Source organism: Tursiops truncatus, chromosome 6, assembly GCF_011762595.2.
Source record: "Tursiops truncatus isolate mTurTru1 chromosome 6, mTurTru1.mat.Y, whole genome shotgun sequence".
NCBI lineage: Eukaryota > Metazoa > Chordata > Mammalia > Artiodactyla > Delphinidae > Tursiops > Tursiops truncatus.
The window spans coordinates 105,781,109-105,795,352 of NC_047039.1; the positions used below are offsets into that span (position 1 = coordinate 105,781,109).

General features: G+C 40.2%; 1 protein-coding gene across 9 annotated transcripts in view; it reads right to left on the reverse strand.

Moving 5' to 3' along the window:
- Positions 1–14,244, reverse strand: part of MAPKAP1 (MAPK associated protein 1) — a 229,755-nt gene that overhangs the window by 179,177 nt on the left and 36,334 nt on the right. For all 9 annotated transcript variants that reach the window (XM_033858596.2, XM_019949238.3, XM_019949241.3 and 6 more), the window contains one exon: positions 9,927–10,075. In XM_033858596.2, the coding sequence (XP_033714487.1) occupies positions 9,927–10,075 (149 nt within the window). The remainder of the gene's footprint in view (positions 1–9,926; positions 10,076–14,244) is intronic.

The following is a 14,244-nucleotide window of genomic DNA, read 5'->3' on the forward strand; positions in this document are numbered from 1 at the left end:
TTTGTCTAGGTGTTAAAACTTCAATTTAACAGAAAGGAGTGGAGATATTAATAAAACACTGCTCTTATGATACTGCCATGTAGCTGCAAGCCTCAGAGAGTAATGACATTTGAAATTTATCACTGCCATTTTTTTAAAAGTCCACATTTATGTGTGGAGAGTGCCAAGCTGCGCTTCATTAAAGAGTGACCAAAGTTGCCCTCTAGGAATTAATACAATCAAAATTTAGACACTCACCTAGGATAACAAACTGGGTGAACGTCACTGCTGCCTCCCAATTCCAGTCTTCCATATAGACCTATACTGCAGTATCTACCACATTTACTCTACAGTTAGTTGTTCATGGGTCTGTTCCTCTGCTCAATCAGATGTACCTGAAGTCATGGACCGCTGCCATAGTCCCCAGCACAGGGTACAACCCTGACTATGAAGGGTGGTTCCTCCACTTGTTGGCTATATGGCCACTCTTATCTTCAAATTCCTCTACGGTGGTTAGCCCTGTCTGATTCATCAGTGCCCACAGAGCCAGTATGTCATAAACATTTAAAATGAACCAGTACAATGTGGGCACTTAGTAAATAATTTGTTGGATGGATGGATGGACGGATGAATGAATCCACTCTGCATACCAGGAAGATCAGTGGAAAGAAAAAAGCATCTGTGGGACATACACTAGATTTGGTGTGTAAAGCATTCCCCTTCCCCAGCCCCTGTATCTCATCATTTCGTTATTACATGTAAGAAAATTGAGGCTTACAAAATGCAATAACTCACCCAACAGACACAATTGATAATAAGAGCTAAACCAGTCTGTCAGATTTCAAGTCCACTGGTAAAGGGAAAATTATTTTGGTTTTAAATTTTGAAAAATTTCAATTATTAATAATATTTTGTTTCCTGCATAACAGTGACTGTAAAAGTCTAAGAAAGAAAGCTGTGGTAATGGAATAAGGAGTTGAATACCAGCTCTGCCAAATACTAGTGAGATCTCCTTGAGCAAGTCACTTTCTCTTTCTGAACCTCAGTTTCCTCATCTGTAAAATGGAGATAATGCTCCCTCCATCACAGTTTTGTTATGATCAATTAAAAGAGGAAAGTAGCAACATATATGTAGAAGATCAATTCTTTAAGAGTTCAAGTTTTCCCATCTATAACCTTCTACATGTCACTGATGTCAATTACCTCCCAATCACAAAACTATGGAATCTTAAAGCCAAAAGGAATCCAAGAGATCACTTAAGTCAAGTTCCTCATTCTAAACATGCAGAAACTGAGGCTCTGTCAGAGAGATGGGAGGTGTCCTGTCCCAGACTCCACAGTATGGCCAGGGCTAAAACATCTTTCATGTCTGTGTTCTTTCCACCACATGGTCTTCCAGTACTTGAACTCAGGTTTCCATTTTGTAAATACGAATGCCATTAAGAATGAAAATTAAAATCTCTAAGGATCAGAACACCTAGATTCTATGCCCAGCTGGGTGACCCTAAGCTGTCATTTGATATTTCTGGATAGCTGTTTTCAAGACAATAAAATCAGGGCCTAGTACTTTGAGCGACTAGATAATCTCTCCATTGCAAATTATGCAGAGCGAGGTGCCCCAGATGAGAAAGCTCAGTATAAAATCCCACCATCCCCAGTCTCCACCACACCTATAAAACAGATTGTCTCCCATGCTTTCCCTGGGGACTCAGTGTTTAATATTCATTCCAACCAGATTTCACCTGCTAATCTTGTAATTAATTAGCCAGGAAGAGGGTAGTACCACAACAGGAATCTCGTTATAACAAAAATATGTCCACGTTTTACCTCTTATTCCCCTAACGTCCAAGAATTACAATCAGTATATTTTCTTAAATGACACCTGACATCTGCCTCACTTAAAATTACTCTCTCATTTTCTCCTCTTAATGGCCTGATGAGCTGGGTGAGGCATCTGAGAGTATAGCCCTGTCTCAGAGAAGAGGTGACCCACTTCTGGGGCGATTCCTTAGCCAAAGTTCCAAAGCTGGCTATGAAGTGCAAGCAAAAAAGAGGCTCCTGCCTCCCAGCCCACTCTCATCTCAGATACCACTGCCTCAGACGCCCCAAATACAAACCAAACAAACAGGGTGCACCCTATCCCCTCCGAAAGAGAGTATGTGTAGTGTCTTCAAGGACATGGTAACAGGCTATGATCTGTCATTAGTAGGCCCAAACCAGCTCAAGATGGTAACTTCTGCCTCATCCTCGGCCCTCTTTCAGTGCTTCCTAATTCAGGGATGGTATCATCGTCTATTCAGTTCCTCAAGCCAGAATCTGATCTAGAAATCATCCTTGAAACTCCTTTCTCCCCCATTCCCTGCCATATAATCAATCCATCATCAAGTCCTATCACTGTTACCAACTAAATATCTCTTGCATTCATCTACTCCTTATCCATTTCCAATAAGTAAGCCCAAGTTATCGTCTTTCTTACCTGGACCACTGCAAAATGTTTCTTGATTGGTCTCTCTAGCCTCACAAACCCTTCTCAAGTGTATTCCCTTCAGCAGAGCTTCAGTGATCTTTTCAAAATACAAACCTGATTACCTTCCCTCCTCATTAAACTTGTTCAAGGCTTTCCCATATTCTTAGATTACAGAGGACACTTCTACCAGCCACTTGTGGTCTGCCCCTGCAGCTTCACCTTGCACCACAATCTACCTCACCCTTGGGTCTCCAGTCACACAGCCTTTTCTTCCAGTTCCTCCATATTTCCAAGCTCGCCCTTGCCTCAGATCCTCTGTATGTTCTTTCTCCTCACACTTCACCTAGCTAGTTCTTAGCCTTCAGCTCTCAGGTCAAGAGGCACCTTCACAAGGATAACCATTTCTGACCCCCCCAGACTAGGTCAGATGCCCTTACGATAACTCTCTAAAAGCCCCAAGTATCTCTCCTGGAACTTGGTAATTAATTGGCTTTGATTATATATACTATGACTGCAATTTTACACTTTGTTTGGTGATTATTTACATAACATCTAACCTCCTGCCAAGAGAGGAAGCTTCATGAGGTCAGAAACCAGATCTGTTTTTGCTCACTACTGTATCCAGATTTTACTAATAGTGCCTGGCACATAGTAGACCCTCACTAAATAGAAGTAAATGAATGGCAATGTGGTAAAAGGAAACGAATACATCTCTCAGCACTGACCATATACCGGGCACCTTGCTATGTATGCATTTATAATTTTCATTAAATACTCACAACAACATTTTCTGATAAGTATCATTAACCTCATTTTATAGATATGAAAACAGGCTTAAAGAGGCAAAGTGATTTGCCCAGTATCACACAGCAAGTAAATGGCAAAGTTAGAATTCTAACCCAAGCCTGACAAACATGTTCTTCCCACTGCAAAATTCTGCCTTCCTTTGAAAAGCCTCTGAGTTGATGGTGAATTCTACCTCTGATGGGAGTTTCTAGAAGATGGCTCCACAATCAGAGGAAGCCTCCACAGACTGGCAGGGCTCAGAACAAACTGCAGAAATGAGGCCTGGACAGAAAGAGCTCAGAGTGGAATAAGATAGTTTTAAGAGCTAAGCCTTGAGAATTTAACTTCAGAATAGGATGCTGAAAATGCTTTTTTTTTTTTCTTTTGAAAATGCTTTCTTTTTGTTGTAAGATTCCTATTTAATTCATTTTGAATACCACCCAGGCAAAAATCCCGAAGTCGGCCCTCAGGATTTTCAGTATAATGTCGAGCAACAGGAAGAGCACTGCATTAGTATAATGGTAAGGGGGAAATAATCTCAGTAAAATCCATTTTTAGGGCTTCCCTGGTGGCGCAGTGGTTAAGAATCCACCTGCCAATGCAGGGGACACGGGTTCGAGCCCTGGTCCAGGAAGATCCCACATGCCGCAGAGCAACTAAGCCCGTGCGCCACAACTACCGAGCCTGCGCTCTAGAGCCTGCGAGCCACAACTACTGAAGCCTGCGCTCTAGAGCCCCTGCTCCGCAACAAGAGAAGCCACCGCAATGAGAAGCCCGCGCACCGCAATGAAGAGTAGCCCCTACTAACCGCAACTAGAGAAAGCCCGTGCGCAGCAACGAAGACCCAACTCAGCCAAAAATAAATAAATAAATAAATTTATTTAAAAAAAAAAAATGAAGGCTTCCCTGGTGGTGCAGTGGTTTGAGAGTCCACCTGCCGATGCAGGGGACGCGGGTTCGTGTCCCGGTCTGGGAAGATCCCACATGCCGCGGAGCAGCTGGGCCCGTGAGCCATGGCTGCTGAGCCTGCGCGTCCGGAGCCTGTTCTCCGCAACCGGAGAGGCCACAACAGTGAGAGGCCCGCATACCACAAAAAAAAAAAAAAAAAAGAAGTTAAAAAAAAATTTTTTAAGACATTTTTAAATTAATGAATTTGGTCCTTTTATTGGTATACCACGGTGTGTAAAAAGGTAGTAAATACGTAATATCTTGCTTTAGAACTAGAACAGACTAATAAAAACTGGTCTATAAAAAGGAAGACTAACAAAGTACAGTCACAGAGGTAAGTTGCCAAGAAAGTAACTGCTGAAATGATGTTGGGACTTTACTCTCCTTTACTGAAAAAGGTATGTAAAATAAAGCCAATAGAAAAGAGAGACAAACAGCTCCTAATTCAAAATACAGAGTTACTTTAGATATTCCTTCTCTCTCACTCTCTCTCTCTGAGACCAATGCAGCCAACTGCATCGGGGCGGGGCAGGGTGGGGTGGGGGTGGAGGGTGGGAGGGGGCAGAAATGTTGGTCAGAGGAAAGAAGCAAGGTCAAAGGCCAGAAGGTCCTTAGGCTCAAGGCCATGCCTCAGCTCAGGCAGCAATAAGCAAAAGCTGTTGTCTAGAAACATAACCAGCACTAAGAAGTCCAGGTTATAATTTTTCGGAAAGAGATCCTGAAACTAAAGTAGCTTAACATATTAGAGGGGACCATTCCCACGATAATAGCAAATATTCCAAGTTCAGATGAGGAGCATTTTCCTCTAAAGGCAATTTGCTGACCTTTTCTGAGTTTGCAACATTTCTCAGTGGCTTCAAACTTTCTGCAAAGTTTTAAGTGACTTCCTTTGAAGAGAGCTATTTAATGCCAATGATTGTAGAAAACATTTGTTCATAATTATCCAGACATAGACTGGAACAATGCTGAAACAAGAGCAGCATGCAAAAATGTATTTAAGGACTATCATCCCAAAATGCTGCTAAAAGCTATTAACCAGTATGTGTTAATTGCCACAGCATTCATATTAATTTTCACTTCAGGCTCGACACTGTGGAATATTTCCCCTGATACATTTTAAACAAAGTTTAATTTAAGGAACTGCTTCTATCAACACTTATGAAAATTAACAGCCAAGCAATTAGCACTCATGAATTATCCCTTCCCCCATGCTCTCTGCAGCTTCCCTGTTAAAACAGTTTCTAACAGAGAAATGGTTACTTTCTAGCAAGTTAACACAATCAAAGTCACAGTTGTCTGTATGAACTAGCACTGGTTCTTTTTAAAGCACTTGTCAAGGCAAACATGCTCCTTATATTAAGAGTATAATTTAGCTAAGTCAAATAAGTAAAATATTTAACGTTTTACTAAACTGCCAAGCAATTACTAGTATCAAACTACCCTCTCACCTGATGTTTACAAAATAGCCATTGCAAACAAACAAACAAAAAAAGGAAGTAATTACTTGTCTTAATCTTCCTATTTCAAGTTAAAGGTCAAAACCCCACTGGACTGACTCCCTGGACTTCTACAAGCGGACCACCTTCACCCAGTCTGCTGTACATCTTGTGTAACGATGCTAAAGTCCTAGTTTTAAGAGCACATTTCCTCTCACTCGATCCTGTCAACAATCTAATGAAGTACAAAGGAGAGACAGCATCACTGGCCTGCACCCTTTACAGAGAGAGAAAGAGGCAGAAGTGGGGTATTTGCTGAGCACTTCCTATGTGCTATATCTCAATACTCATCAGGAAGACACACTACCACCATCTCATTCCACATACGAGGACTGCAGCTTCATGAGGTTAAGTAACTAGCCTGAAGTCATACCACTAAGTGGTGGAATTAGGATTTAAACTAAGACCTTACTACAAAATAGATCTGCTTACAAACTAAATTACACTGCCTCTCCCCATGCTAGGTGCTTTATCCTATTTGATGGTCTCATCAGCTTTGTTAGGAAGGAACTCTTAATTTCTTTGCATAGGTAAAGAAACTGAGATTCAGTGAGGTGAAAAACCTGACTGAGGCGACACAACTGATAATCAGTACCATTTCTTTGTTAGTAACTGTACTGACTGGAGATGGGTATCTGAACTTCTAAGGGTCTACTGATGATGATAATATTTGTAAACTCAGTTTAAACAAAATAGTGATGACGATGTACTAGCTAAAGCTTCTCAAGTGATAAGGCATGGGAAAAGGGCTAGATACTTTTTAAAATAAGACCTCTTTTGAAAAAGGTGGAAAGACAGGGCAGAAATCCACATATTCAGGGGCACTTAAATCAGTGCTGAATGTTCACTGCCTGTCACTCCATCGCTTCAGAGCAACTCCCTGTCACGCCCAACATTTCCCACTTTCAGTGAGATCAGAAGGACTGACACAGGAATTTTCCTATTGCCTCACCTCTAAAACAGAGGTTGGTTTTGTTAATGAAGCTATTCAGAAGTCCTGTTTTTAACAAGCCCAAAGAATTTAGGCAGATGGCTGAGCCTGGTTTTGCCTTGTCCGGCTAAGCATTCCCTAAAACCACTTGCAATCTGTCCTGGTCTTTTTTCAAATGATCAGTAAACAGAGTTATTAATAACCTATGAATCTAAAACAGTCACGGATAGCATTGCCAATTTGTCAAAAAGATAATATAAACATAGTAATTAACCTGATCAAAAAACTGTAAAAATTACAATAAAGCATATACCTAAGTACGGCCTTTCCCTCTCGACTACATGCCTTCAAGAAATTAACCAACCAGAGTTTTAAAAAAATCAAATTATTAACCAGCTACAGGAACCAAAAACTATTTAAAAGTATTCGCTTTAATTTAGTACAATAACTAAGAGATGCTTACCCTTAGAATCACTAAAACCAACAATTCAGTTTGCACAAATCCTTAAAGATGCCTGCTTACCTACAATGTAACTGTAAAGCCACACCAAAAACAAAATCCTTTTTTCAAATCCAATGCTAGTTTAATCATAAGGAGGATTTCACAGCAGTTAGTCTCTTGAGGAAATAGATAATTAAGTAGTTTTTTAGCATATTTAATTAGACCCCAAACTCTTCCCTGTCCCCTTCTCTCCCCAATTATGTACCATTTGCCCAAGAGACCTAAGTAACTCAGTTAATTATGTAAATAAGGCAAGCGTTATTCCCAAGAAAAGCATTGTGAATATTTGTAGTGGAAAGAACCACATATTTTACTGGCTTTAACAAACCTTTGCAAAAAAAAAGAGGGGGGACTATCAAAAAACATGAGAAACTCTTACATTTGAGGCAAGAAACAGGGAGTTCAATGACAAGATGGTGAATCATTAAAACAGGACACTCATTTCACTCCTTAAATATGAGCTGAATAAAAATAAAATAATTCTAAGTTACAACAGTAACAAAAATTTAGTGCTGAACGTCAAATGATTTATGGGAAGAATCAATCTGGAAATTATTAAAGTCGACTCTCACAGAAAAGGCTTTATTATCAAGGGGTTGACATGATCTTAACTCTCGAGGCAGCCATGGTGCTGTTATAACTACTACAATCCCATTATTATGCAATCACAAAATGCTAATTTCATCATTTTGAGGTGTTATTTGAATAGTCATTTTAATTTCTAGGTTACGAAAAGGCTTGACTCAAGTATAATTCTCTATTAATCATTGAGATGTCATTGAATATCATATTGATGCATTTCACAAAGATAGACTAATTTAATATGTACAATACAATATCCTTCAAATATTAAGCCACTTTCATTACACATCTGCCAAATGCATCAATATTAAATAATAGATGAGAACATGGGTTTAATTGTGTTTTAGCAATTGTAATATGTAGGATAATAAAAAAATAGCACTGCGTCACAAGACAGACTTATCGATATATAAATCTTTCTTAATCAATTGTGCAATGGTGACTGGGCCATGCTCACATCCTTTGCTGATTAAAAATAGACCTGATATGACAAAAACATCGAGAGTCGTAAGTGTAAACACATACCTAGCAAAAATAATACCTTTGTGACTGAGGAGATGGCTTCTTTATTTTATTTTTTAATTTCAAGTTAGGTATATATAACAAGCAGAGTTCACAACCTTCTAACAAGGTTAGATTTGGATAATCCTAAGTAATTTATAATAGAATCTAATAGTATAATGAAAATTCTAGAATATAGTATTTTAAAAGGTCTGTGCTACTTTGTTGGCATCACAGCATTATCAAATACTAATTACTCCAGCAATTAACTGCATCCTCAAACAATGAGATGATAGGCAATGGAAGCAAATAAATTCTAGCCATGTAACCTAATCCCAATAATAACATCTCACATATCTAAATGAATCGATTGTAGTAGTTAAGAAAAAAATCCCCTACAGTCCAACTCACTAGTTTCCAGAGGCTGACATTCCTGTCCCCTAGGGGGACCCTTCCTTCTCTTTGCTGCATTCCACAAGAAGAAACAGGAAAAGGTGGCAGGGGCAGGCTGAAGAGCAGCTCTTCACAGGATACGATCTCTAATTTACTGGAAGTACTTTCTTATGTTTTTTGGAGAAAACTCCTGAGCATATTAGGATTTTATACTATTTATGCATTTTGTTTCTAGTTTTTGTTCTCCTTCCCCGCCAACATCGATAACCTCATGTGCCAATGTCCATATATGCTTACTTAAAGCAATGGAAACATGCTGAATTGTATGAGGTGAAAGTGTTTCAAAGAAAAAACATCTCCTTGCTCAGGTGACAATGGACAGAACCAGCATATAACCAGGACTTGATTATAAAAAGTGCAAACATAAGCAAAGAGCTGTATCTTTATTAATTGCAATGGTGTTGAAATAAGACAAATTGTACACAATCCCCCCAGGCAACAAGCTATCACTCAGCACGCCCACACGACTGCCAGACAGCAAACATAATGGCAATAAATATAAAAATCAACTGCTACTGTCCTGAAAGAAACCCAGCTCAGCTCAGCACAGAGACAAAGAATGGCAGGGAATGGGTAAGAGAGGGTGCTGCATGTATTGATAGAACTATATTCCACCTAAAATAGTGGCCATTTTTCTAAAAGGAAAACAAACACACTTTAATTTAGCAACTGCAAACTGTCAGAACAAACAGGAAAAAATTAAGCCATCCTGCATAGCCAGTGTCAGACAACAAGATTCAATAAAACACTGACATGCAAAGCAATGTCTTAGAATTCTGAAATGAAGCTCTCACGTCTACAATTTCTGGAGTTATAATCAAGAATCAGACAAGACAACCCAAAGACAGGAACAGGAACACACACACACACACACACCCTCCAGACACACACACACTCCAGACACACACACACACACACACACCCTCCAGACACACACACACACACACACACACACACACACCCTCCAGACACACACACACACACACACACCCTCCAGACACACACACACACACACACACACACACACACACACACACACACACAACCCCCCCCCCCCCCAGACTGTTTTTGTTTTCATCCTCCCAAACATATTACTGTGGAAACCACATTAAGCCCAAATCCACACCTTTTTACACCCTCAGTCTTAGGAAATGTGAGTGACATTCTATATTTACTGAGTCCCTTTTGAAACCCTAAATCTAATAAGAATAAGAATAACAACCAACAATAATTCCATCCAACTGAGGTTTTACCTAAAGGGATAGTTTCACGTTGACTTACCTTGCCATCAAATTTGGAATACTCGTTAAAAGGGTTATTCAGCTGCAGAGGACACTGCTCCAGGCGTACAGATAATATTGACTGCTTTCCAGAATGTGGAGGTTTCTCTTTGAGCGACTTTTTTTCAAATAGTGACTTTAACTCCTGGGCTGTGATACAAGAGGAAGATAAAAACATCTTTGTGATTACAACACAGAGAGATAGCCTGTCTACCTTCCCTAAAAAGTCTTCCTTGGAATCCAGAGGAGGGAGTGTCCAAGACATGTTTAGGTCAGATATGTGCAAAAAGTCTCACATATATGTCTGTGCATTGAAAGAGCAGAGCACTGAAAAACACATAGGTCAGGTTTGTCAACTTAGAAAGACTAGGGTTTAAGGAAGGGGGCAGAAGGCAGACAAGCCAACAGAACAGCCATTTTGTAAGAGCGCCCACAGCTGTGAGACCTGAGATTCAGCCTGGCTTTGCCACTAGCAGATAGATGTGTGATACTGGACCATTCACTAAACCTCTTTGGACTTGTCAAACCAGATTATCTTGAAGATCTCTCCTGGCTCTAATATGTGGTTTTGAAGTTCTAGTTCTTCAAGGTCAAGGTCCACCTCTTAATCCTCTCACACTTTCCAATGACACCTAGCACACAATCTGGATGACAAAGATGAGGAGGAGGAAAAGGAGAAAGAGTATTTTTAATAATAATAGCTAACATTTACTGAGCAAACCAATGTATCTCATCTAATCCTCATAACAAGCTTATGAGGTAGATATTTGCATTATCTCAATTCTGTCAACTGGAAACTGAAGCGTAGAATATTTTGATTAGCCCTAGGCCACACAGCCAGTAAGTAGCAGGGCTCAGATTTGCACCCAGCCATGGCTCTTAGCCATTAGGCACTAATGAACAAAGTAGACCTTCAATAAATTTTGTTGCATGAATCAATGAATAAAATAATGATTGAAGGAATTCAGATTAAGTTATTAAATCAAAACCTTCAGCGCTTATTCATTAGTGAACCAAGACAAGTTAGTTCCATATCTTCTCAAAGATCATTTCATTCTCTATATTAATCTGAATGTCATTTAAGGTGATAGCTGGATGATAAGTACATGGGGGTTCATTATACTTTATATTTTGTGATGTTAGAAAATTTCCATACTTTACACTTTAAATGAATCAATCATAGATCTTAAAATGTGCAATAAATAAGTTCAACCCATTCCATTCTTGAGCATAGCCAACTTGAACTGAGATCAAACATAATTGTGAAATAGTCACTTAGAACTTTTTAAAAAGGTAACAAAATTATTTTTAACAAACCAGTGGGGGAACTTTATCAAACGAGTCCTTATAGATTTAAGTGGCAAACCAGGAGAAAAGGATCTAATTCTTTTTTAAAATGTGGCACTTGACTATCCAATCCAGATTCTGAATATATAAGTACATGTGATCAACAGATTAATATGTTAATTATATATTAATACCAACAGATTAATGCACATTTGAAAAAGTTTTAGATTACTATTGAAGTGGTATTTTAAATATTGGAAGTACTATTCTACCTGTACTCTATCAATAATTTTATTGCTACACTTTGGAAAAGAATAATCTTTTATTAAATACCTACTAGGAAAAAGTAAAAACAAAAAACCTACTAGGGGCCAGGAACAATGCCAGGTGTCTTCTCATCCTATCCTCACAATGATCCTGAAAGACAGGTTACCAACAGCTCCATGAAGAAACTGAGGTGTAGCAAACATAAGTCCCTTATCCAAGTCACTCTACTGTTATCAGTAGGGTTAAGTGTGAAGTGATGATATATTAACTCTTCCATTCTCAGACTAATTCACACTTAGACCTCTCCCCTCAACCTGTGACATTTTCCCACTTCCTCTTTTGCTTCCTACATCACGGAGAAACAGAAACAACCAAAAGAGAACTTTTGCATGCTCTCACCTGCACTTCCTCCCACCTTCCCTCCCATCACAACATGGATGAACTGCCTAGGCCCTTATCAGATCAGCCCCTCCTCTGTGCACTAGATTCCATCCACTCTTGCAGACTCAAGGGCATCAATCAAGCAATTCTCTTCCATCTCGCTTCCATTTTCAATTTTTTCCTCTTATTGGGTCAGTCTCATCAGCATATAGATACTGAACTACTACTCATTAAAAAAAAAAAAAATTCTCCTGTACTTCCATACTGCCACCCAGTTACTACCCTATTTTTCTGCTCCTCAAAATGGTTGTCTATATTCTTGCTGTCTAATTTTTCTCCTCCCATTCACACAAACCCACTCCAATCAGGCATTCAGGCTCCACCACTTCATCAAAACACCTTTCAATGAAGTCACCAATGGTTCCCCTGTTGCTAAATCTACTGGTCAATTTTTAATCCTCATCTTACAAGGCCTCTTGGTAGCAGTTGACATTTCACTCGTTCCTTTTTGGAATCCTTTTCTTCACTTGCTGTCCAGGCTACTCCTTCTCAGTCTCCTTGCTGATTCTTCCTCCTTCTTCCCTCAAATCTTTGGCATTCCCCAAGGCATAGTGTTTGGGCCTTTTCTTTATCTACATTCACTCCCTCAGTGGTCTCATCCAGTCTTATGATTTTATATACCACTTTAGGGAATTCCCTGCTGGTCCAGTGGTTAGGAATCCGGGCTTTCACTGCCGGGGGCCAGGGTTTGATCCCTGGTTGAGGAACTAAGATCCTGCAAGTTGCATGGCAGGGCCAATAAAATAAAATAAATAGGTAAATACCATTTTACAAGAGGCAAAACTAGATTGCAGTGATACAAATCAGAACAATGATTGCCTTTGGGGAGGAGACTAACTAGAAAGAGGCACGAGGGAACTTTTCTGGGGTATAGAAATGCTGTATACTTGACTGGAATGCTAGTTACACAGGTGTATGTTTGGCAAAAGTCATCAAACTGTACATTTAATACCTATACATTTCAATATATGTACAGCATACCTCAATAAAATAAATAAGGGAAAACCTAAATAAATATCCTCTGTATGCTGATAACTTCTAAATGATTATTCCTAGACGCCCTAAAATTATAGATTCAACTTCATATTTCGCACCTCCACTTGGATGTCCAATAGGTATCTCAAACTTCACACGTCTGTAACCAAACTCTTGATCTTCCCCACAAACCCGCCCCTCCCACAATTTTCTTCTCAGTTAATGGCAACTCAATTTTGCTAGGCAAAAAACTTGGGTGTCATTCCACTTTTCTCTTTCTTGCACATCCTATCCATCAACAGAAACTTAAGAAGATAATCCAGAACCACCTATAGCTACCAAAGCTGGATTATTACCACCACCTTCAAACTGGTCTTGTTTCCACCCTTGCCTCCCCCACCCCAACCCAGACCACTGTCTCTTCTCAACACAGCAGCCAATGAGTCTTTTAAAATACAAGTTATAGGGACTTCCCTGGTGATACAGTGGTTAAGACTCCATGCTTCCACTGCAGGGGGCACGGGTTCGACCCCTGGTCAGGAAACTAAGCTCCCGCATGCTGCCTGGTGCAGCCCAAATTTTTTTTTAATTTTAAAAAAGAAAAAAAAAAGTTATAAACTTCAGAATAAGAAGAAAATTGATAAATCTGATGACATAAAAATAAAAACTTCCTGGGCTTCCCTGGTGGTGCAGTGGTTGAGAGTCCTCCTGCCGATGCAGGGGACAGGGGTTCGTGCCCCGGTCTGGGAAGATCCCACATGCCGCAGAGCGGCTGGGCCCGTGAGCCATGGCCACTGGGCCTGTGCGTCCGGAGCCTGTGCTCCGCAGCGGGAGGGGCCGCAGCAGTGAGAGGCCCGAGTACCGCAAAAAAAAGGAATCTGCCTGCCAATGCAGGGGACACAGGTTCAAGCCCTGGTCCGGGAAGATCCCACATGCCGCGGAGCAACTAAGCCTGTGCGCCACAACTTCTGAGCCTGCGCTCTAGAGCCCGTGATCCACAACTATTGAGCCCGTGAGCCAAAACTACTGAAGCCCACACACCTAGAGCCCGGGCTCTGCAACAGGAGAAGCCACCGCAATGAGAAGCTCGCACACCGCAACAAAGAGTAGCCCCGGCTCACCGCAACTAGAGAAAGCCCATGCACAGCAATCGAAGACCCAACACAGCCATAAATAAATAAATACATATATTAAAAAAAAAAACCAAAAGACTATACTATGATACCATTCCACTTCTATCAGGAAATAGACACTCGACACATTACTAGAGGGAATGAAAAACAGCAAAATCTCAATAAAGGGGAATGTAACAATGTCGAAGAAAACCATATATTTACCCCTTGGCCCAA